The sequence below is a fragment of the Ciconia boyciana genome, chromosome 26, assembly GCF_034638445.1.
Source record: "Ciconia boyciana chromosome 26, ASM3463844v1, whole genome shotgun sequence".
NCBI classification, from domain to species: Eukaryota; Metazoa; Chordata; class Aves; order Ciconiiformes; family Ciconiidae; genus Ciconia; species Ciconia boyciana.
This window is the reverse complement of record NC_132959.1, coordinates 1879833-1904352: the sequence shown is the minus strand read 5'-3', so window position 1 is coordinate 1904352 and position 24520 is coordinate 1879833. Positions and strand designations below refer to the sequence as shown.

Here is a 24520-nt window from a genome sequence, read left to right as displayed (position 1 = left end):
AGACCAGGTTGTGCGGGACCCTCGTGCTGGCGTGGTCTGGGACTCTCACGTTGCAGCATCGCTGTATACAACCACAACGGCACAGCCAGAAGCGCTGTGTAGGAGCCCAACGCTTGCCCAATGCTTGTGTAGCGCTGAGAAACGTGCTCCGCATGCAGGGCCTCCTTGTCGCTCACTTTTCTAATGTTTGCCTTGGGTTTATCATGCTTTCTGTGTTCTGTTCCTTGCCCACTCTTCTCCTGCTGGCTTGGTTGAGGCACTGTCCAGAAAATGTCCTCTGCAGAGGTTGCCCTCAGCAGAGGCATCATTGCTGCTGTGGCCTTTGTGGCGGGGGAAGGTGGGGACAATTTCCTGCTGAATTTATGCAATTCGCTTTCCTGCTTCACTTCCCAGACATGTATGCTGAGATAACAAAACTTCAGCTCAGGAGAGATTTGCTGTCTCTATTCCTCAGGCTCTTCCTAAGTCTCTCCTTAAATGAATGACACAACCTGCAGCGCTTCAGCTTATCTGAGAGTGAAAGCGTAGGTGAAAACTTGGACTGCTTAGAAAGAATTAAGATAAGAGATTTTATCTCCCCTTCCCTCAAACTTTGAGTTCAGTCAGACTCAAACCCAGCCCAGAGCCTCCAGTCTGGCTTGGTTTCAACCTCCTGTTTGGCATAGGATGGGTTTGGCACTGGCAGAGGGGTACCTGGGTGTCTGGGGGGACAGGGACAATCGGTAGCACCACACAACACCTTTGTGCACAGTCAGAGCTGCACGTCTCTGACCCTGACGTTCATTCCTTGCACCTGCAATCATGTACCTTGCATATGGGAATGATCCTCCTCATTATTTTAATTAACAGTAATAATAAAACAAGTGCTAATAATAAGTTTCTTGTTCCTTTCAAAGATTCAGTGCAAACCCTTTGCTAATTAAATATCTAGCGCATTACACACAATACTACTCTCATCCCACAGAGCCACAAATTCCTGCAGCAATCTGCCTCCACGCTGGTGGACACTGGAGGAGAACCTGGGGTTGAATTGAGTGCAATGGGAGATACAACTGCTGATTTTTATGGCCATCTGTCTGTTTGATATTCCTTTTTTCTACATCTACAAGGGAAGCTCAGAACTTTTATGGTTTCTGCTGAGAAAAGTTAGCTTAAACCTTGGTAGGAACTGGGAACATTTTTTTTCTTTTGCAATCTTTCTCTTGTTTTCCAGGCATGCATGGTATTTACAGGACTAGAGTTCACTGTGGGAGTCAATGCTGCAGTGCATGACCTGGCTTAAACCCAGTTTTATTTTGCATCAGCCAGTATTTCATCTAGGCAATATGGACTCTTGCTGGGATTTTCAAAGAAGGTAGAGTTACCTTGCACAAAATATGCATCTAATCCCATATTGTCTATTTAGAACAGGTCAGAAGGAAGATTAGGTATAACATAGTCCTTCCTTTGCTTACACCCTCTTGTTTATGGTGATCAGTGATTTTCAGACTTCCTAGATGGAGACTGCTTTTGTGCTGTGAATGCTCACCAGCCATGTACGTATCATAAAGCCAAAGCTTTGGTTTTAGCTCCTTGAAAATGTGCCTGTGAAGGTCTGAGGCTCAGGGCCAGTTGTCGCAAAGCCAAGGGCTGGGATTACCAGAGATGCTGATCTGCACCTTCAACCCCAGACAGCTTTTCCAAACCCAGCATCTGCATTTATCTGGCAGACGCAGAAGGTGTGGGGACTGGAGAGTTGAGCTTTGACACATCGCTGCCATTGAAGAGCAATGGGAAGGGGAGGAAGCTGTGAAAAGCAGCTCTTGTTATAAAGGTGGGCTTTGGAATGATGCTAAAGATAAGGAGAAGGGTAATGGTGGAAAAACACTAGGACACCAGCACGTTTTGTGAGCTTTAGGTTTTAATATCACATCTTTGCTACTGGAGACAGAAGCAGGAAATTAATGGATTAAAATTCTTGTGCGCGCGAGAGCAAATCACGTTTCTGCCATGCTAATGCCACTTTGCATTATCAGGAGCGGGGAGAGGTAATATGTGCTTGAGGGAAGGGGCAGGACCTGCCCAAGCTCCGGGCTGCATCTTATGGAGGAGAGGGGAGAGGCGCAGCCCTGCGGTGTGCGCTGACTGTTGGCTCGTCCTCGCCCCTTCACTTCTGCTGCTGTGGGGGCCACTGCACTGGCTGCTTGATCTGCTGCTGCTGCTGGCAGGGAGCAGGAGCCACTGGCACCTGCCCGGGCACGGTGACCACGGGGCACTGGGGAGGGAGAACCACCACTGGTGTCACATCCTGCACGGCGCTCACTTCGTGGCAGATGACCTCCTCGGAGCCATGGCAGGACCTCTCGCTGTCGTGGCAGGAGGAGCCTCCACTGTGGCAGGAGGAGCTCTCGGTGCTGTGGCAGCCTCTGTCTCCACGGGAGCACATTTTTCGGTTGGTGCAGTGAACCCTGGGAAGGAGAGACCTTTGTCGTTAGGTGCATGAAGGGCAGCATGCTTTCCCCACTCTGCTTTGGGTTCAGATTTCCTTGATGTGTTTATGAGCCTGCCCGGGCTTGGCAGGATTTGCCTGTCTGCCCGTCCCATTTCCCCCAGCTTGGGGCTTTGTTCCCGCAGTGCTGGATCAGCCCGCACCATCTGAAAGCCCTCATGAGCCCCCCCAGCAGCCCTGATCTCCATTTCTGCTGGGCTCCATGAGCCGTTTCCCTGCTCTCCCTTGCTGCATCCCACGAGCGCTTGTGCAAGACACCCTGGGATTATCTCAGGGCTGTGTAACAGAGGAGCGGATGCGCTGTGGGCTGCCAGTTTATGCTGCACCAGCAAAAGGCATCTTGGCAAGGGTCCGAAAAACTTGCAGTCTAGAGGGGCTCTGGCACAGCCGGTGAACTTACAGCCAGGACTGGTGGTATTAGAGCCTTGGCAAAATACACTTTCAAAGCCAGGTGCTCAAAATGAAGAGATTCCTGTGCCTTCCTCCCTCCTCATGTCCTCTGCTCCCTCTGTGCCCTGTGGACCCTTGGCTGCTCAGTGCCCAATTTCCCGAGGTATGAGGAAAATCCTATATGCACATCTAAACCCCTTTCTGAGGAGAGCTGAGATTTCAAGGAGGCAGAAGGCATCCAGGATGCGGCCAGCTGAGCTGAAGGCTGTTCATGCTACTCCTTCCTCTCATAGTTTAAATTTGCCTTCTCAGTTCTTTCCTAGATTTCTTCAAGGACAGCTTAATATTTTCAGCTCCTGAAGATTTACATTTTCCAAAGGAGCTTAGTAAAGGAGTCAGGCTCATAAGTGCAATTAAAATTCCCAGCTTAAACCCAAGGTTTCTTATGAAAGATCAGCTTGCTGACTCCCATTCATTCCCAAATCCCATCTGTACTTTTTTATTTCCAGTTTGTCCTTTGGAAACTAGGAATCCTGAGCATTGAAGTAATCCAAATATATCTATACATGATAAGAACAATAAATTTTGCTTCTTAGCATAGGCAGTCTTGAGACCAATTTTGATAGCACAAAATTGCCCCAGCCACCAAGGCAAGAACTTGGCTCTCAATAATCCCAGCCCCTGCAGAGAGACCCATCTTTGTAAAAGCATAGCTCAGCTCAGTTCAGCAAATTTTCATAGGAATGAAATGTTAGCGGTGTAGTAGCAACTTACCTTGGCTGTGAAGGCTCTGAAGAAGGAGCGGAGCTGAGTGAATGAGCTGCTCTCCCATCCGAGAACTTTTATATGGTTCCTAACTCTCTTCCTGAAAATGCAATAAACCCCTGGGGAAAAATGACCAACATATTTACAAAACAGCCACACCTCTAATTATCCACCACCTTCAAAAGCTTATTCAACCCAGTTTCTTTGATTGACTTGTCATACAGTAGATTGTGTTCCTTGTGTTACACAGCTTTAATTGCCACCCTGCCCCATGCAAGTTGTAATGCACGAAGAGTGAAAACCGTGTGGGTGGCTTGACTGTCTCACCGTCATGCCAGAATGAGTTTTATATTGCAAAATGGATGGCAAAGGTGGTGCTTTTTTGGGTTTCTATCCTCCTGAAACCTCTTGCCCAAAGTCTGGCAGGGAGGAGAGGTCACGATGCCCAGTCATCTCTAACTGCTCTTGGCAGGACTGGGACGAGAGCCACCACTTTCAGGTCCTCACCATAAAAAATGGCAAGTTTTTAGAAAGTCCTCATCACATGTCTTCTGAAAGCATCTTTAAAGTTCTCTTCACCCTGTAAGACATCTGCAAATGCCAGAAGCTTAGCAGCCGAGGGTCCCCTCTTGATTTCCTCTCTCTGACTGTGTCATTTCCCAGAGCAATAAAACCAGGATAATAAAGCCTGTGGCCACTGTGGCAGGCTCCAAGAGCTATGACTGGAAAGTGACCTGTCAAAGCCAGGTAGCGGTACAGGCCACTTTTGGAAGTCTTGGCTTATACCTGTGAATACCCCTAAAATGTAGTGCGGTTTCTCTACCTGTGTTCATCTACTTCATGTCTGATTTTATAGCCATTTCACTGATACTGACATAGTTACCACTAATTTTCATTGCTGACATTTTTCCTGGCCAATACCAAAAAGTCCTGAACAGAACTGCTCTTTTAATATTTCTGTTTTTCTAATATATATATTTTTTTTTAATTTGCCTGCCTCTGAAGCAGCCATTGTCCATGATGGGAAATGCATGCCTACAGAAGCTGCTTGGGCAAACCTTGCATTCATGAGTAAGCAGTGAGTAAAGCATGATCTCAGAGACCATGTACCTGAGCTCACCACGCATCTTGAACTCACCCAGCTCTTCCCTGGGGCAGGACAGGTGCACCCTGGGTGCAAACCAGCGGACTTCTGCAAGTCTGGGGTGCTTGCCTGGCCCTGGTGCAATCAGCTGTGCAACCATGGCTTTGCAACAGCCTCGGTTTCTCCTTTTCCCTCCCATTAGCAGCTTGACTGTGCAATTTCAGCAGGGCTCGCTCTTGTGTTTTTACTCATTTTGCATCTTAACTCCCTCTGCAAACATGGGAGTCACAAGGTTTTGTTGGGCAGAGATCGACTGAACATCTGAAGCAGAGGGGTGGCTCCCACTTGCTATCTTTAAAACAATTTCTTTAGTTTCTATCCAGAGGCGCCAGTTAGTGACTTTCATCAAGAAGCCAGATTCGTGTTTACCGTTCAGCCTGCCTGTTTACAAACAGCCGAAGCAGAGGGGCCATGGCTTTTGCAAGCACCGACATGCTCGTAGACGAGAGTCCTGCATTATCACAGTTGTCAGCCATAAAGGATGACTCGTTCCTCCCCTGTTGCACAACGAGCAGGGAGGAAATCTGCATGTGCAAGTGCGCATGTGTATGCCTGTGTGTAAAATCCAGCCTCCGCCTGCTCCCAGCCTCATGCTGGAGGTGAGCTGCAGCCTCTCCAGTGTGCAGAGAAGGGCAGTGGGATGCAGCCCCAGCTCCTCGTGTTCAAGCTCTGGATGCAAGAGCATCCTCCTTCTCCCCTGGGTCTACTATACTATTATATCATCTAGCTTGGTTAACATCTAAGCTTGTGGAGTGCTTTTTGATACAAGCCTCAAAGAACCAGCCAGGTGGGACAGTGAATAAGAAATGTACTTTTAAAGTGTTTTCTATTTTCTTTTACTGGGGGGGGACACAAACTTTGGGATGGTTTTTGGTCAGTTAGTTGAATAAACAAGAAGTTTTTGAATACTCCAGACTCTTATTGGTTTTCTGGAGGTCTCTTGGAAGTTGTTTCAGCTTTCTGAGTTCTTTTGCTACCTTTGATGTTATCAGATGAAATAGGGAAAATAACAGAAATCAATAATGAAGTGGTAGATTTTAGGAATATAAGTAGATGCAAATAAATGATAACACTGTCTAATTTTAGAATGGAATTTAATATGGCTGGTGACAAAACCTTATGTAACATTCCCTGCACCACAGTCTTATAAGATTTTACAGTGTGAAAGATCCCCGCTGTGGCACCAAACATGGGGCTAGGGCTCAGAGGAGTTTGGTTTTTGTAAGCTGTGGTGTTTTACAAACATCAGGGCAAAGTTTTCTGGGTTTTTATTGACCTGAAAGGGTCAAAATCCCCACATGTGGGTGAAAGCAGCAATGGTAAAAAAAATTTTACAATGTAATTTTATGCTCTTTTGTCTCCCTTTTACATGGGCACAGACCTATGGGGTTTTTTTTCTTTCATTACCAATATTTGGAGGAGTCAAAAAACCCCAGAGAACAGTCCCAAAACACTAAATGTTTGGCAAATATCACGTAACAACCAGCACTGGATGTTCAAGCCTCCCCCACGCTGTCTCATCAGCACAGCACAGAGGAACCATCTTCTCCCTGTGCCTAATTTAGGGCCTGATCCTATCAAAAAATGTCATGAAGCAGGTTACTGAGAAGAAGCAAACGAGCTTGTTCAAGTTGCCTCATGCTACTGGTGCAAGCATAAGGTTTACGTGCTCCGGCTTACAACATCACCTGCAATCTCTCTGGGACAGGAGCCTAGTGTGTAATTGTTTCCAGGTAAACAACCTTGCACTCCCAAGGTCACGCTGTAAATAATAATCAGTCGGAAATCACCTGGGAGTTTTGCATATCTCCTTAACGTAGCTCGCAGAGTCTGGCCTGTGTACCCATGCAGAGGGTCTCGGCAGGGCACAGCGTTTCCTTTTGATGGGAACAGCATGAGGAAAGCTCTGGCTTTGGCAAGAGCAAAATTAAGAACCTTCTCCTGCTGTTGAAAATGATGTATTTTAATTCTATTAAAATAAATATTACATTTGAGTATGATTGTAAAATGTATATCAAAAATGTTGGAAGATAAATCTTGTAAAGTAGATTCCTTGAGTATCTATCTGTATTTTGAGTGAAGGAGCCAGAAATTAAAGAAACCATTCAGATACTGGAATTTCCCACAGACTATGAAGTTTTATTTTCCAACCCATGAGCAAAAGGAGATGGAGAGAAGAATCTTTTCCCATCACCAAAGCACAAAACACTTTTCCCAGCAGTGCTTGCAGCAATGTTGCTAGCCGCAGCTCAATGTGAGGAATGCAAAGCTCCCTGACCGTAATGACACAGTCAGGGAAAAGCCCCATTGTGGCACATTCAGGGCACTTTTGCTTGAGTGGGGGCTGCTGGGTCAGTCACTTCTTCTGGCTGGGGGGCCAGTGGCTGGTCTTCTTGCTCTGTTGGGTCTCGATGTTGGGAATGACCACGGGGCATTTCTGCTGCATGGCCTGGGAGGACCCACCACCTCCAGAGCTGAGCTCTGGGCCTGAGCATCCTCCGATGTCATAGCCCAATCCTCCGCTATAGTACCCTGATCCACCACTGCCCCTACCTGTCAGTGACGCATCGTATCCGTATCCAGAGCCTCCTCCCGCAGTGACGCCCGATATCCCACTGTGGCAGCTGGATCCTCCACCACCCCCTGAGGTGCCAATGATGTTCCGGCCTGAGTCCTCACTGCCGTACCCTATTTCCTCCCTGGTGCCGTAGGCTGGGACTGTCCTCCCTGCAATGCCCCAGCCAGACGTCCCCTCGCTGTCACTGCTGGTTATTACAACAGATCCACCACCACCACATCTGTACTCCCCTACAACATTGTAGGTGGGTGATGCTGGCATGGGCTGGGAGGATGAAGCTCCCCGGCTGTAGATGACTGAGCCTTCTCCATCACAGAAGAAGGAGCCGTGTCCCCGGAGGCTCGGGAAGCCCCCACTGTTGCTGCAGGCTCCTCTGTGATGTGAGGAGATGTCATTGCTGTAGCCCCTGTTCCGGTGGGCACATCTCCCTCGGAGAGACTGATAAATCTGAAAGAGGAAAAAAACCAAAACCTGCACTGTTTTGCTTCATTTTTGCACCATGGCAGGTGGGGAGGCTGCAGGTGGTGTGGTCAGAAAGGCAATGCCAGGCTTCAAAACAGGGCACTGCCCAGCTGTTCTTCAAATGCAAGAGTATTTTGACTCTTACTGGGATAGCTTTTCTCTTTCTTAACTCCAGGGTGTATTTCCGGAGAATCAAAAATCTGAAATATATTCTTTTAACATCTAATGACTGCCATGGTTTCCCCCACTCATCTTCATGACCATAACTGCAGAGCTGTAAAAATAGCAAGGATTATCCTTGCTTCTGTTTTTAAACTGCTGCAAGAATAGTGGATCAAAAGTTCCATGCAAGATGATGTTGCTAGCTGTATTATTGCCATTGTTGCGTAGCATCCCCAAAGGTCTTTTACATAAGGCAATCAGCACAGCCACAGAGGTATGTAATAATTTTGAATTACAGTATAGGCTTATTAAATAATATAAAAAATGTGTCCCGCACATTGCAAAGATGATCAAAACTGCAAAGAATATGCAGTCACCATGTGCTGGTCCCACTACAGATTCATCTGGGTTTTTAGCCTGCTCAGGTCTCTGGCTCCCAGTGCGGTGATCTGACTTCATCTTGCTTCCTAGTGATCTGATCCGCACCATAGCAAGAAACTGTACAGATCCTGAGAACTTTGCTATAGATGCTCAGGCAGCGTGGATATGTTGCAAGCACATGTCAAGATCTCAAATGAAGCTATCTATCTCCCATGAATACGAAATAATAAAGTCTCAGAAAAGAACAGACTTACCCTCCTCAGCCATTGGAAACACATTTAGAAGATAAAAGTCAACTGAATGAGGAGCTTTAACAGACAGGCACTTTTATATGGCGTTTAGCATATATGGGAAGTGAGACACCCTAAGGAATGGCAAGGATTTATTTATCAGTCAAACTCTGATTTCAGTGTTTGCTTTGACTCATGACATCTGATTGATATCTTTCCTTCACACTGCTTGTTGTGTTGCATGTGGCAGTAATTGGTACTTCTGCTTAATGATCCTATTCCTGTGCTCCTGCCCTGAGCTACGGAGGACTGCTTCAGCCCCCAGTGAGGTGGCAATGCTGGGGGAGACTGGGGGAGGTGGGTGGGAGTGTGGGTGTAGGGAGATGCTGAGTAAGAAGATAAGTGAGTGTGGGGCAGAGGGTGGTGGTGACTGGGTCCTGCTCAGGGAAGGGGCAGGGAGGCTGCGGTTCAGTGGTGTGGCAATGCTCATGGCTCGGGGCATCACTGTAAGGGGCATCACTGTAAGGGTGGGTGTGATCAGTGGGTACCCAGGAGAGGGGAAGGCAAATGCTCAGAAAGTGTCTGGTGGCCACACAGCATGTTGATGTCTCCAGCATCTTACTGGTGGCTCCAGTGGGAGATTTTCTGAGGAAGACATTTGCATCCAAACCAAAAGCTCGTCAAAAGTGAAGCGCCTGGCTCGGGTATTTTGCAAGGGTTCTAGAGATGCTCTGAGAAAGCTTAGTGGCCCTGGAGAGAATTGTGGAGGTGTGAATGTCCCAACACTTAAACCCGCTGTGGCTGGATTACTCCTCTAATGAAGAATTATGGCTCCAAATGCCTTCCTTCTGCATTTTCATATGCTGTGTTCTTCCTCTGGCTTGGGAAGAACACCAAGCACTAGGAACTCCAGGGAGACTGACCTGGAGGGCTGGAAGGGTTATGCGCTGTGGCCATGCTGGTAGTGCTGCCTGTCATGATGTCCACACTGCAGCCTGTGGTGCGCCAGCTTGGCCCCACATCATGGCTCTTGCAGGCTGGACTAGGTCTGTTCAGCTCTGAGCAATTTTGCTGTGGGGACAATGAGTCCCAGCTTTGGCAAAAGGCCATGTCTACCGGGAAGAAAGCAGTGCACAGGGGTGGTGGTGCTGCCCTTGGCATTTCAAAGCAGATTTCAAAAGGCTGGGCAAGGAGGGATTAAGGCCTGGAGGCATGATTTGGAGTGTGTTGAGCTGCTTGAGGAACTTGCTGCTGGTTTTATTTCCTTCTGCCTGGCCCAGGGCTGATTTGGCTGACCCACTGTGTGAGATTTACTTGCTGGGTAGAGCTGCTGTGAGGTTTGCAAAGCTGGGAGAGAACTGGAAGGATGGTGGGGACATGGACATTGGCATGGTGTTATTTGCCACTCCAGGCAGCAACAGCTGCTATTGAGGGTCAGCCCCAATCCCTGCTCTTCAGGGCTGAGCCTGATGGGCTTGGTCATGTGTCCCAGAAGCACTTCATTGCTCCACAGACATGGTCATTGGGTGCTGGTGCCTCAGAGGATGTAGAGCCATGAGCTGGGATGGCTGCACCATGCACAGGCGCCAAAGGGATGTTGGGTGCTGTGGGTGCTTGATGTTTTAGGCTTTGCTGTTACTCTGTCATGGAGCCAGGGGGAAAATGAAGGTGCAAACTCTCTGGGGCTATAAACGGGGTGGCTTTAGAGCTGCATCTACAGCAATGCATCATTGAACCCATCATCTTCTTTACAGAGAGGAGTGAAATGTCTCATCAGATAGAATGCTAGCTTCCAGGACCATAAGATGCTGGTTGAGAATACAAGAAAAAACAAATTCATAAAAAAGGCAGCTTTGAGATATTATTATATTTATTAGATATAAAAACTGCTCTTTGGAACAGCAGCAGAGCCTTATCAAAGGCATTCCAACACCAGCAGCAGGGAACAAGGCTGTTAATCCTGCAGTTCTCAGCACAGGGATGCAGCATCAAGGGAAGAGAAGAGGAGGGCATGCTGGGAAGAAACAGGCAAACAGAGCCAGGTCTGGAGGGAAAAAGGTGACATGGCAGAGGCAGGGCTGTTCTTGATGAGTTCCAGGGCTGCCTGTGGCTGTTACTTCTGGTGGCTGGGGGGCCAGTGGCAGGCCTGCTTGGTCTGATGGGACTCGATGTTGGGCATGACAATAGGGCATTTCTGCTGTGTGGACTGGCAGGACCCTCCGCTGCCCCCGCCAGAGCTGATGATGATTGTGTGGCCTGAGGAACCGCCACTGCCACCACTGGATCCTCCACTGCAGCATCCAGAGGATCCCCCACTACCTCCACCTCCAATGATGATCTTGCCTCCTGAAGACCCACCACTGGATCCCCCACTGCAGCATCCAGATGAGCCACCTCCTCCACCACCTGAGCTCACAATGATCTTCTGGCCAGATCCCCCACTACCACCACTGTATCCTCCTCCCATGCCATAGCCTGAGGAGCCCCCACTGCAGCATCCAGATGATCCTCCACTACCTCCACCTCCAATTATGCTCTTTGATCCTGAAGACCCACCACTGTATCCTCCTCCCATGCCATAGCCGGAGGAGCCCCCACTGCAGCATCCAGATGATCCTCCACTACCTCCACCTCCAATTATGCTCTTTGATCCTGAAGACCCACCACTGTATCCTCCTCCCATGCCATAGCTGGATCCTCCACTGCAGCATCCAGAGGAACCTCCACTGCTTCCACCTCCAATGATGATCTTTGCTCCTGAAGACCCACCACTGGATCCCCCACTGCAGCATCCAGATGATCCTCCACTACCTCCACCTCCAATTATGCTCTTTGATCCTGAAGACCCACCACTGTATCCTCCTCCCATGCCATAGCTGGATCCTCCACTGCAGCATCCAGAGGAACCTCCACTACTTCCACCTCCAATGATGATCTTTGCTCCTGAAGACCCACCACTGGATCCCCCACTGCAGCATCCAGATGATCCTCCACTACTTCCACCTCCAATTATGCTCTTTGATCCTGAAGACCCACCACTGTATCCTCCTCCCATGCCATAGCCTGAGGAGCCCCCACTGCAGCATCCAGAGGAACCTCCACTGCTTCCACCTCCAATGATGATCTTTGCTCCTGAAGACCCACCACTGGATCCCCCACTGCAGCATCCAGATGATCCTCCACTACCTCCACCTCCAATTATGCTCTTTGATCCTGAAGACCCACCACTGTATCCTCCTCCCATGCCATAGCTGGATCCTCCACTGCAGCATCCAGAGGAACCCCCACTGCTTCCACCTCCAATGATGATCTTTGCTCCTGAAGACCCACCACTGGATCCCCCACTGCAGCATCCAGATGATCCTCCACTACCTCCACCTCCAATTATGCTCTTTGATCCTGAAGACCCACCACTGTATCCTCCTCCCATGCCATAGCCTGAGGAGCCCCCACTGCAGCATCCAGAGGAACCCCCACTGCTTCCACCTCCAATGATGATCTTTGCTCCTGAGGACCCACCACTGGATCCCCCACTGCAGCATCCAGATGATCCTCCACTACCTCCACCTCCAATTATGCTCTTTGATCCTGAAGACCCACCACTGTATCCTCCTCCCATGCCATAGCTGGATCCTCCACTGCAGCATCCAGATGAGCCACCTCCTCCACCACCTGAGCTAATAATGATCTTCTGGCCTGATCCCCCACTGCCGCCGCTGTATCCTCCTCCCATGCCGTAGCCTGAGGAGCCCCCAGTGCAGCAGGATCCACCTCCTCCACCACCAGAGCTGACAATGATCTTGCCAGAGCTCCCGCTGCCCCCCCCGTAGCTGCCTGAGCCTGAGCTGCCACAGCAGGAGGAGCCCTGTGCCTGGTAGCTGGAGGAGCTGCCCCCGTGGCAGCAGGAGCCCCCGCTGTGGCATCCGCCGGACTGGGAGGACGTTTCATGGCAGCCTCCAGAGGTCTGTCTGGAGCACATCGTTGAGCAGCAACCCTGCAAGAAATAGTGCTGTCAGTAAGAAGCCCCTTGGAGATGCTGCTGAACCTTCGCAGCAAACCAAAAATGGAGCAGTTCCCAGGAAATACCCCATCTGTCCCTTCTGCAGTCCTACAAGAATGGCAGCTTGATAAACTCCCCCACCCTTGTTAGACAGCAGGAAAGATCTGCAATGAGAAGCTCCCAGGGACTGCTCTGCAGATCATAAGAGTCACAGAAAAACTCTGCATGCAGGAACATTTAGAGTACTTCCAGAGATTTGCACACGTGCTCTGACACGCTCAGATCTGCACTCTAAAGGCTTTAGTCCCACTGTAGATACTTCTGGATTTATAGACTGCTGAAACTCACAGCAGCTGAAAATTCAGCCATATTTGTGCGCCCTTAGAATATCAGCTACAGCTCCCTTCTGTAAGGAAGGCAGTGCTGTTGGCACACCAAATGGTTTTTCGGAGAACCCCATCCGATGTCGAGTCGGCATGTTTCCCTCATTCAAAGCATGCTCAAAGACCAACTGGTGGAGCGGCCTCTTTGCCTAGGGGTTCAAAAAGTTTCCGTATCAACGGGCTTACCTTCAGTGCAACTGGAAATGCGTGCAAGGCTCGGTGGCAGGTGAATGAGGAGCCTTGGGATAGGTGAGCTTTTATATTGCATGCATTGTGTTCTCAAGGGAAGTGAGACACCCTAAGGAATGTTGATCGATTTATTTACTGAGCCTGGCTTTAGCTACCTCCTTCTTTGACTCACTTGCAGCAGATAGGTGATACAAAGGAGATGTATCAATTACGTTCTGCACCGTAGTTGCTAATTCTACTTAATGATTCCTTTCCGGGAGTCTTGCTCTGAAACGTTGGAGGCAAATGGCTTCTGGGTGTCTACCTTGGGGGCTCCCCAGTGCATTTCTGCCAGGCTGCAGCTTCTTGGGTACTCAGCAGAGAGTGGAGACAGAGCAGATGCTGAGGGATGGTGGCTGGAGCAAGTTAGGGCTAGAGCGTGATGGAAGGACAAGGGTAAAGGATGTGCTGGAGCGGAGTCCCAAGGACTTTTGGGGAAAGAGAGTTTCCTCAAGGACTGGTGAGATGGGGAGCTGGATGGGGAGCAGGAGTATGTCCAGCCCACTGGGAAAGGCAACCATGTGCTCAACGGGCCAGAGGTACCACCTCTGATGGGGCAGTGCACCCCTTTGGAGCACCTCAGCCCAGATCCATTTCGGAGGGCCCCGTGAGGATGGCAGAGATGTGGGGGCCATTTCCCCTCATCCTTTTGGGAGCCCAAGGTGGACGCTGCTGTTGGATTGAGCAGAGAGGTCTGTGCTCAGCTCCAGCTTCCCAGGGATCCCGCTCACCAGGCTGGAATGGGAACGTCTTGAAATCTTTCTGTTTGAAAAGGTGCATTTGAAGGCCATCAAGACCCTACCCTTGAACTCTAGGACATTCAACATTTCCTCTGTCTCAGCAGGACCCATTTTCTGAGGGTCCTGCTTCACTGGCCAGCCCACCCACACCTGAGGCTGGGGAGGCATCTGGGTATTTTGCTTGCTGGAGAACAACAGTTTGTCAGCACAGTTATCACAGCGCTGGCTGCTATGTTTTGCAGCAGCTTCATCCTGTCACTGCGTCATGCATGCTTGGAGGCTGACAACGGCATCCACCCTCATGGGAGACTGAGTAGAGGAAAGCATAAGTGTGGGGTTTTAGCCAAGAGGATGCATGACAGCAGAAGCAGGCTGCCCAGCCCTGTCATGATGAACATAATTTTGAGCATGCACACAACTCCGTTGGTATGGGGACAGGACCATCAGCACCAGGAACGTGAGCACAGGGGTCTTCCTTCATTTTGCTTTGGACTCCCTCCAGTGGCCTAAGCTCCACTCTCATCACCAAAGGAAAATTTAAGGTCTCAATGCAATTCTGGCTCTCATGCATAAAGTGTGGGCAATGTGCTACTGAGCATCACAACACCTTGATCCCTTCTGTGCATTTAACCTGTAGGGACTTGCACAAAGGGGCACCCAGGATTTGCAGCTCATCAGGACCCAGAGTGTGAGGGAAGGCTGTGGAGGCTTTCAGCAAGGGTGGTGAGAGGTGCTCCTGCAAGTGCTGGTGTGCAGAGACCCCAAGGCTGGACCCTGCAGGGACTGGAAACACTGAACCTGTAGCACATGCACATGTGTGGTACTTGGCACACGTAGAGGAATAGTGTGGCTGGACCCACAGCTGCTGGAGGGGTCAGCATTGCCACAACCACCCCCAGGTTAAAGAGTAGCTTGAATACCTATGTTGGGTAAAGGCAAGGGTGGATGCAAAAGGCTTCATGGTAGAGGCTGCCCCAAATTTGGATCACACTGCCTGTTTTCTTATGCTCTGTCTCAGCCCTTTTCTGCCCTGCAGTCCAGTCACCCTCAGGATGGACTGGCAGGTCACGTTATCTTTCAGTGTCATCACTGCAAACACCTCAATGGACGGTGCCTTGGTATGCATTGTTATGAGAGAGAGAAAAACCTTGGCCAGATCCTACAGTCCTTTTTCCTAGCAGCTTCCTTCATGTACAGCAATGCTAACGTTGATAACAAGGGACATGATGAAGATACTGCTGGTGTAAGAAGAACTCTTCAATTTTTCTGCAGAAGGCAGAAGCTGGTCATTCATGATCCCTCAAGCGTTTGCATGGCTGATGATCCCTTTTATTCCTAATTGTATTTCCTGCCTACCAGTTGTGTGTGCGAGATGGACAAAAAAAACTCTTAGCTTAAAATTTACTGAATGCAAGACTGTAATCACACCTGTCCCCAAGAGGACTAGCTGCTGGCTTCAGCACAAATGCTACCGAATGTTTCCTACCATAATTAATGGTTTTCTTGTGATAAATCTAGAGGAATGGAGTACATAAAAACCCAACTGTATTTCCAAAGGATGCTGCTGTCTGCACTGGAAATCCCTGTAGCGAAACCCAGAGCTTGTGGTCTGCTCCCTTCTCAGGGGAGGGGAAACCAAAGTGGACCTGTTCCCCAGGTTAAAGTTGCAGCCTTGCTGGACTGTTTCCAAGAGGGACAATGATAATCTGCTTAAGCAAGAAGGTTTCTCTCAAGCAAGATCTGTTAATAACCATCTGCTCCAGCACTGCAGGCTGAAGAAGATTTCACATCCGAATGTATTTGATGCGTTATTAACTTTTTGAAAGTAAACAGGGGACTGACAAAGGATAAAAGCAACCTTGCAAAACCAGTTCTTTCTGTACACAGTAATATTTATTTCCCTTTATATCGATGGGTGAGAAGAGCTGTCTGGGAGTTCACAACACAGGGATGCAGCATCAAGGGAAGACAAGGGAAGAGGACATGCTGGGAGGAAACAGGCAAACTTGGAAGACGGAGACAGGGCTGTTCTTGATGAGTTCCAGGGCTGCCTGTGGCTGTTACTTCTGGTGGCTGGGGGGCCAGTGGCAGGCCTGCTTGGTCTGATGGGACTCGATGTTGGGCATGACAATAGGGCATTTCTGCTGTGTGGACTGGCAGGACCCTCCGCTGCCCCCGCCAGAGCTGATGATGATTGTGTGGCCTGAGGAACCGCCACTGCCACCACTGGATCCTCCACTGCAGCATCCAGAGGATCCCCCACTACCTCCACCTCCAATGATGATCTTGCCTCCTGAAGACCCACCACTGGATCCCCCACTGCAGCATCCAGATGAGCCACCTCCTCCACCACCTGAGCTCACAATGATCTTCTGGCCAGATCCTCCACTGCCACCACTGTATCCTCCTCCCATGCCATAGCCTGAGGAACCCCCACTGCAGCATCCAGAGGATCCTCCACTACTTCCACCTCCAATGATGATCTTTGCTCCTGAAGACCCACCACTGGATCCCCCACTGCAGCATCCAGATGATCCTCCACTACCTCCACCTCCAATTATGCTCTTTGATCCTGAAGACCCACCACTGTATCCTCCTCCCATGCCATAGCCTGAGGAGCCCCCACTGCAGCATCCAGAGGAACCCCCACTGCTTCCACCTCCAATGATGATCTTTGCTCCTGAGGACCCACCACTGGATCCCCCACTGCAGCATCCAGATGATCCTCCACTACCTCCACCTCCAATTATGCTCTTTGATCCTGAAGACCCACCACTGTATCCTCCTCCCATGCCATAGCCTGAGGAGCCCCCACTGCAGCATCCAGAGGAACCCCCACTGCTTCCACCTCCAATGATGATCTTTGCTCCTGAAGACCCACCACTGGATCCCCCACTGCAGCATCCAGATGATCCTCCACTACCTCCACCTCCAATTATGCTCTTTGATCCTGAAGACCCACCACTGTATCCTCCTCCCATGCCATAGCCTGAGGAGCCCCCACTGCAGCATCCAGAGGAACCCCCACTGCTTCCACCTCCAATGATGATCTTTGCTCCTGAAGACCCACCACTGGATCCCCCACTGCAGCATCCAGATGATCCTCCACTACCTCCACCTCCAATTATGCTCTTTGATCCTGAAGACCCACCACTGTATCCTCCTCCCATGCCATAGCTGGATCCTCCACTGCAGCATCCAGAGGAACCCCCACTGCTTCCACCTCCAATGATGATCTTTGCTCCTGAAGACCCACCACTGGATCCCCACTGCAGCATCCAGATGATCCTCCACTACCTCCACCTCCAATTATGCTCTTTGATCCTGAAGACCCACCACTGTATCCTCCTCCCATGCCATAGCTGGATCCTCCACTGCAGCATCCAGATGAGCCACCTCCTCCACCACCTGAGCTAATAATGATCTTCTGGCCTGATCCCCCACTGCCGCCGCTGTATCCTCCTCCCATGCCGTAGCCTGAGGAGCCCCCAGTGCAGCACGATCCACCTCCTCCACCACCAGAGCTGACAATGATCTTGCCAGAGCTCCCGCTGCCCCCCCCGTAGCTGCCTGAGCCTGAGCTGCCACAGCAGGAGGAGCCCTGTGCCTGGTAGCTGGAGGAGCTGCCCCCGTGGCAGCAGGAGCCCCCGCTGTGGCATCCGCCGGACTGGGAGGACGTTTCATGGCAGCCTCCGGAGGTCTGTCTGGAGCACATCGTTGAGCAGTGACCCTGCAAGAAACAGTATGCTTTTCAATCAAGAGCATCCGCTGTGGTCATGAGAATTTTCCCCAGCCAGAAGGACCAGTGTACTGCCCAACGACATTGGCAAACAGTCTCCAGAACCAAAGAACTTCCTTTCTCTTAGCGTTTTTTGCTCCATAGATCCCAGCCACACATAGAGCCTTTTGCTAACAGGAGATTACCAGATCGCTGAAGTTAATCAATCCATCATTTAAAGTCTTTCATCCCATAGCTGTTCCATCTCCGTCTCTATACTGATGAAACACATGAGTTTTAGTAGCACAGGATGATCATGCTTCTGCTGACATCCACAGGAGATCTAAATTCATCAAAGCGACCTTCCTGCCCTTCAAGCCACCACCAATCAGACGTACTTTATCAAAGCATTTATGTTTTGCAAGCATGAAAGTAAGAGAAGAATCGCTCCATTTGGCAGAAATGGACTTACCCTTCTCGGCTCTGACAACGTGTTCCACAGAGCAAAGCTGAACGAATGAAGCACTGTGAGATCCAGCAACTTTTATACGTTTCTTGTTTTCCCAAGTCGGAAGTGAGGCATCCAAAGGAATGGTGATAGGTTTATTTACTAAACAAACTGTCCTCCTTCAGCCCACTTGTCCTGACTCATTGAATCAGATCAATGCCTCTCTACTTTATCACTTCCTAGGCTACCTGCAGTTTGGCTGCAGGTATCACGTGAGCTCAGCTCCCGCGGTTGACTTTCAAGGTAGGATTGTGGGACTCCAGCTAGCTGGAAGCCCTCCACTCAAGCTGGGAGATGACTGACAGCAGAAGGGGCTGTGGGGACTCATGTTTATTGTGTGTTACAGTCTATGGAGATGCCCAGGGGAAAGGAGAGGGCTGTTGCTGGGGCAGCAAAGGAATCTCACGTGCCTGGACTTCGCCACTACACCAGTGAAGTGTTGGTCATGATTGTTGTTTAAGTGCACCACTATGGACAGTAGACAGGTCAGGCAGGCTTTACACTGCCTCTGGGAGGAGGGGTGATGCCTATTTTAGAAAGGAGTTGAAGTGTTGCAGGTAGAGGGTACCAGATCCTCCATCTACCCTGTGTGTCAGCATCTTGATGGATGTTAACCAAAAGGGTGAATTCATCCCAGTTCGGGAGATGGCTCTGAAGAAGCAACAAGATCTGAGGATGTGCTGTGCTCCTGCTGTCACCCGGAGAGCCTCTGAAACTTGGCTCCCGGCTTTCTTGGTCCTGGGCCATTTCTGGGTGCAGGGACGTTCAACAGCAATGCTCCCACCTCCTTGAAGTGGGATCCCCAGCTTTCTGTTAGCACCGTGCAGGCAATGGCAGTGTTTGTGCAGTTCCCAGTCACTGGTATTTTAGCACCCTATGACTTTCCATAATAAAATCCCAGGCAACTCATCTGTTCCAGTGGCAGCACTGGCTGGAGGAGCTTGTCCAGGCATGTTTTGAGAATGCTTGCATCCCTGGGGTCCCCAAGGGGGAGAGGACAGAGGGTAGAGAGACATGTAAACATGAAGCTTTTTTACCCGCTATAGGTGTGGGTCACTCCTGTCTCTTCTGGGACGCTTCCAGGCATCTGTCATCTGCCTCATGTAGAATAGTTTGGGCAGAGAAGGTTTATTTTCCTTTCCCTGTTAATTGCCAGAATATACCACATCAAAGAAATCACTTCCCATGGGGAAACTCCCTCTGAAGACTCATACCTGGAGCTGTGTTTTATTCCTGTGGGAATGCGGAGATCCCTAGTTAGTCCAGGCTTAGCATCTCAGCCCTTGGAAGGGGCTTTCTGAAGTCATGTCCCTGCTGCTGGCTCCACTAGGGGTTCAGAGCTGGAGTAAGGGTTGGAGAGACCCCTCATTTCTCTTCCACAGCTGCTTGGTACAGCTGTGAGCACCAAGAGCTCCTGCATCATGCACGGCAAGGGCCTCAGTTTCACACCTGTAATAGTACCTTGCTAATCCTTTGCATCTTTGCTCTCCTAACCCATTTAAAACTTCCTTGGGCATTGCATGACATTTTGATGAGGTAGAGAGACTGCAATGTTTAATTTTGTGGTACCTTATCTGAAGGGCAAAATTCAGGATCATGAGTAGCAACAGACATTAAAAGATGACCTAAGAATATTTAGTGAATCCAGCATCTCTTCTACAGGTGGGTTTTCAATGCACTTGTGCTCTGTTATTACAAGAGCATCAGCTCAGAATAAAAACATAATAATGGAAATAATGCAAACATTGTGGTATAAAGCAAAATCCAACCACTCAGACAATGAAGCTCTCTAGAACGGCAAGTTTTATTGTCTTGTGCAAGGACTAGAAAATTGAGGCAGATAACAGACATATGAAACAACCCTGGCTGGAAGTTATTGATACACAACACCAGAGGTTCTGGTCAGCTGGAGAGCTGAACATAAAAATCCCAAGGAAGAGGAGAAAGGAATAATGCAAATATTCTTAAATTTAATAGAGAAAGAAATGTGAGGCATGTTTGTATCTTGGGCTTTCTTGATCTGAGAGTCCATTCTGCAGACACTACTTGTGTTTAGTCTGTGGCGGCCAGGAGATTGGTTGGGTCTGCTGTTGAATGGACAGACCTCCAGAACTTGATGAACCACCTCCACCACCACCTCCTCCAATAGAGGATGATCCCTGGCTCTGGTGGCCTGAGCCACCTCCCCCAATGATGCAGATGGATCCTTGACCCTGGTGGCCTGAACCACCACCCCCCCCCGCTCCGCCTCCTATGCTGCCTCCTCCAATGCAGATGGGGCCTTGGCCCTGGTAGCCAGAACCACCTCCTCCTCCTCCACCACCACCACCAATGCAGATGGGGCCTTGGCCCTGGTGGCCGGAACCACCTCCTCCTCCTCCTCCTCCTCCTCCTATGCTGCCACCTCCAATGCAGATGGGGCCTTGGCCCTGGTGGCCTGAACCACCTCCACCCCCACCCCGACCGCTTCCTCCATCAATACAAATGGGGCCTTGGCTTTGATGACCTGAACCACCACCTCCTCCTCCACCACCACCACCAATGCAGATGGGGCCTTGGCCCTGGTAGCCAGAACCACCTCCTCCTCCGCCACCACCACCAATGCAGATGGGGCCTTGGCTTTGATGACCTGAACCACCTCCTCCTCCTCCTCCTATGCTGCCACCTCCAATGCAGATGGGGCCTTGGCCCTGGTGGCCTGAACTGCCTCCACCGCTGCTTCCTCCACCAATACAGATGGGGCTTTGGCTTTGATGACCTGAACCACCACCTCCTCCTCCTCCGCCACCACCACCAATGCAGATGGGGCCTTGGCTCTGGTAGCCAGAACCACCTCCTCCTCCGCCACCACCACCAATGCAGATGGGGCCTTGGCTCTGATGACCTGAACCACCTCCTCCTCCTCCTCCTCCTATGCTGCCACCTCCAATGCAGATGGGGCCTTGGCCCTGGTGGCCTGAACCACCTCCACCACCACCACCACCACTGCTTCCTCCACCAATGCAGATGGGGCCTTGGCTTTGATGACCTGAACCACCACCTCCTCCTCCGCCACCACCACCAATACAGATGGGGCCTTGGCCCTGGTAGCCAGAACCACCTCCACCACCATCACCACCACTTCCTCCACCAATGCAGATGGGGCCTTGGCCCTGGTGGCCAGAACCACCACCCCCACCTCCTCCACCTCCACCACCACCAATACAGATGGGACCTTGGCTTTGGTGCCCTGAACCACCTCCTCCTCCTCCTCCCATGCTACCACCTCCAATGCAGATGGGGCCTTGACTTTGGTGGCCTGAACCACAACTGCCTCCACCACCACCACCTCCTCCTCCTCCAGTAATGCAGATGGGTCCTTGTCCCTGGTGGCCTGACCCACCACCTCCTCCTCCACCTCCGCCGCCACCAATGATGGATCCTTGGCTCTGGTGGCCTGAACCTCCTCCTCCTCCAAAGGAGGATGATGGTATGTGGGTCTGGTAAATAGCACCACCACCGCCACTGCAGCTGCCGCTGCCTCCTCCTCCATGGCAGGACGATCCTTGGGTCTGGTATCCTAGAGATCCTCCTTCACCACTACTGTGGCAGGATCCTCCTCCTCCACCCCCGTGGCATGAACCTCCTCCACCACCAATGCCACGGCCGTCGCCCTTCTGCTGATGGGAACCCATCGTCCCAGGCGTCAGGGAGTCCTCCAAGAGAAAGAAAAAAACCTCAGCAGGCCTCAGCAAACCCAGGGGGAGGAAAGTTTGTGTCACTGCATCTCCCCATCCCCTTCCAAAGGCAGACCAAAACATGAAAATGTCTTCTGTTCCCTTTTTGGCCCCCCATCTACCTCTGATAGCTAATGCAAAAGGGTATTGTCAACCTCAGGAATTTATAAATTAAAAGGAGTACCAGGAAGGATGTGGGAAGTTTTCAGCTCATTCCATATCCCTTGATCAGGTCTTCTACAGGTCCTCCTCTATCCATATATAACTGGTCTTTTTTTTCTAGGACAGGTGCAACGGTAATCATTCCTTAATAATTCCTTCTTGCAGCATGTTGTCACAGTGGCATGCTACTGCAAGAGGTACGCAAGGTAGTGGTACACCAGAATTACCCTTATCCAAATGTGGTTTGGGAATTTTGAAAGAGCTGTAATGCTCGGGGATAGATATTAATATTCCATGTCATACAAGAAACAAAGAACATCGCTCATAATTTGCATAACAATAACTGCATTGCACTTTGAAATTCTTCAATCTTTGTTTCAAAAGGGTGACTGTTTTATTTCTTCTTAAAAATTAGAAGGAGGAACAGCCAGTGGAAAAGATATCAGCAATGTAAAAAAAAAATAAAAGAAAGCAGCTGCACAAAGCTTCAGTGGAATGCTTTAGGTCACCACTTGCAAGGGCTTGATGGGTGCCTGTACCCAAGGCTGAAACCTACAGGGGTGCTGTGAAGTTTGAGCACTTCTTGGGACTTAACTCCCACCACAGCCCACATCCTTGTCTGCTGGCAGTAGTAATTTATATTCCTCTGACAAGCAAGTGACAGCTCTACTAATGAAAAGAATCTACAGGTCAGCGGGCTGAGGTGTCTGAACATGCCAGAAGAGGAAATGGTTCCTCCAGGAAAAAAGGTGGTCAGAAGAGAACCCTTTCCAATTTAGATAAAAGGCTGGAAAACAAGAATAGACTCCCATTTTGTATTTCAGTTCCTTTCTTTCCCACTCTTTGCTAAGTACCTGCAAAACCTCTTTTTCCTGCCCTTTTTCTTAAGATTTATATTCCAAGAGTATTTAGGAGCTGCCTGTATACAGTGGTACCCAGAGAAAACAAAGGGGCTCCAAAGACCCATGTTTTCTATGTCCCACCTCTCCCCCTTTTCTGTGTGATTAAGTAATCCCACAGACTGAATCATTAGGAAAGAAAAAATTGACTGTAAATAAGGAGGAATTTTTGGACTATGAGACCCAAAAGCCATATTTACTCCCACCTTTTCCAGTTTAGCATTCCAAGGCTAATCAGCTAAGTTAGTTTCCATCAGTAGCATGAAATATCTTACCGTGTCCCACAGCACAAACCAGTGGAAAGAAGTCAAATGGAGTGAGGAAACCTGGTGTGTGAGAACTTTTATATAGTATCTAGTCCTCCTCTTGGAAAGAAACAATGATTGATTTATTTACCAGCCAAACCCAACCACAACTGCCCACTTACTTGGCATAATCTTGGGCTCGTCATTTCTGATCGATATCTCCCTTCCACCACCTCTTTTGTTTTCAGCTATATTAAAGTCATTGGATCGCTCCGCCTACTACGAGTAAAGTGAAGAAATGGGGAAAAGCAGACATGCTCTTGGATTTTCAGAAAAAACCCAAGTGATTTACTTTCATATCCCCCCTACAGAGGGGTCCAACATTCCAGAAAGGAAACGTGAGGGGGAAAAGAGGAACTTTTGTCTTTACAGACATAGATAATTTATTTCTTATTCTAGAAAATGTTTCTGAACACCCAGACGTGGCTCTGGAGTGTCATTATATTGTGTTGTAACTGGCAGATTGGTAGGAATGTATTATATGTTTCTAATGACACCCACGTTATTGCCAGGGGCTGTAGAGACATACATTGGACTCCGGTCCAATGAGTTTAAGCTCCCCAAAAGACAACACATGCCAATAGAGCCAGAGGCTGAAGTGATGCAAATCTGGGAGGCTCCAGGTGATTTACAGCCTTGGAGGATTTGACCTACAGAGAAATGGAGGAAAGAAACCCAAACAGCCAAAGCAGCAGTGCAGTGGTCTTCATGTAGACTTGCAGTGGTTTAAGAGCGCCTGGGTTAGGACTGTGACCTTTTTATTTTTAACCATGCTGGCCTGCAGAGACCTCAGCACAAGAGCAGAGGGGCCGGTTTCCCTCCCTGACAGTTATGGCAGTGAGCTGGCAGCACTGCGAGAGCATGGCCACCACATCCCATCACATTATGGGAGTCATCCACAGCTGTGCAGGCACTGGAAGAGCCGTCTTTGCCCTCAGGGTGCTGGACTGTCATAACTTCATTGGTACTTCCCAGTGTTTTTGCTTAGACTGTGCCTAACATAGCCAGGGGACATGGTCAGCTTACATAATTTACCTTTAAAGAAAGTCCAAAAGCTATTTCATTGCTATGTTCACTGGTAGTTATATACACAATAGCAGTGAGAGATGGTCTGGGCATTGACTGCATTGTCATAGGCAGAGTGAACATAGCAGAAAAGGAGCAGTATTGAAAAAAAATCAAGACAATACTGAGAGTTTTATATCCAGTGGGCAGATAAGTATGCAACAGGCTCTCTTTAAACCTCTCAGGAGCATATAAG

General features: G+C 49.6%; 4 protein-coding genes across 4 annotated transcripts; all 4 read right to left on the bottom strand.

Moving 5' to 3' along the window:
• Positions 1-7143: 7143 nt before the first annotated feature.
• On the bottom strand, positions 7144-8448 carry LOC140644022 (uncharacterized). The gene is made up of 2 exons (XM_072846481.1): positions 8383-8448; positions 7144-7812 (listed from the first exon to the last, which is right to left on the bottom strand). The coding sequence occupies exons 1-2, from the start codon at positions 8446-8448 to the stop codon at positions 7144-7146; spliced, it is 735 nt and encodes a 244-aa protein (XP_072702582.1).
• A 2265-nt stretch (positions 8449-10713) lies between these two features.
• On the bottom strand, positions 10714-12579 carry LOC140644111 (uncharacterized). The gene is made up of 5 exons (XM_072846626.1): positions 12453-12579; positions 12230-12371; positions 11793-12127; positions 11178-11711; positions 10714-11060 (listed from the first exon to the last, which is right to left on the bottom strand). The coding sequence occupies exons 1-5, from the start codon at positions 12577-12579 to the stop codon at positions 10714-10716; spliced, it is 1485 nt and encodes a 494-aa protein (XP_072702727.1).
• Positions 12580-16011: 3432 nt separating this feature from the next.
• LOC140644070 (uncharacterized) lies at positions 16012-17666 on the bottom strand. Its single transcript, XM_072846561.1, is given in 4 exon segments — positions 16012-16421; positions 16503-16988; positions 17070-17216; positions 17219-17666. Coding segments are annotated over 4 exon segments (1491 nt in total).
• A 2553-nt stretch (positions 17667-20219) lies between these two features.
• Positions 20220-21851, bottom strand: LOC140644021 (uncharacterized). Its single transcript, XM_072846480.1, has one exon. The coding sequence runs from the start codon at positions 21849-21851 to the stop codon at positions 20220-20222; it is 1632 nt and encodes a 543-aa protein (XP_072702581.1).
• Between the last annotated feature and the right edge of the window lie 2669 nt (positions 21852-24520).

Coding starts and splice junctions, on each gene's coding strand:
- LOC140644022 (XM_072846481.1), bottom strand. CDS start 8,448: ATGAAGTCAGATCACCGCACTGGGAGCCAGAGACCTGAGCAGGCTAAA. Junction 7,813..8,382: donor AAAACCCAGATGAATCTGTA/GTGGGACCAGCA, acceptor TTCCTCTTTCAG/ATTTATCAGTCTCTCCGAGG.
- LOC140644021 (XM_072846480.1), bottom strand. CDS start 21,851: ATGGGTTCCCATCAGCAGAAGGGCGACGGCCGTGGCATTGGTGGTGGA.
- LOC140644111 (XM_072846626.1), bottom strand. CDS start 12,579: ATGTGCTCCAGACAGACCTCTGGAGGCTGCCATGAAACGTCCTCCCAG. Junction 12,128..12,229: donor GGATGCTGCAGTGGAGGATC/CAGCTATGGCAT, acceptor CTGCAGTGGGGG/ATCCAGTGGTGGGTCCTCAG. Junction 11,061..11,177: donor TGGGGGCTCCTCCGGCTATG/GCATGGGAGGAG, acceptor ATGGCATGGGAG/GAGGATACAGTGGTGGTAGT.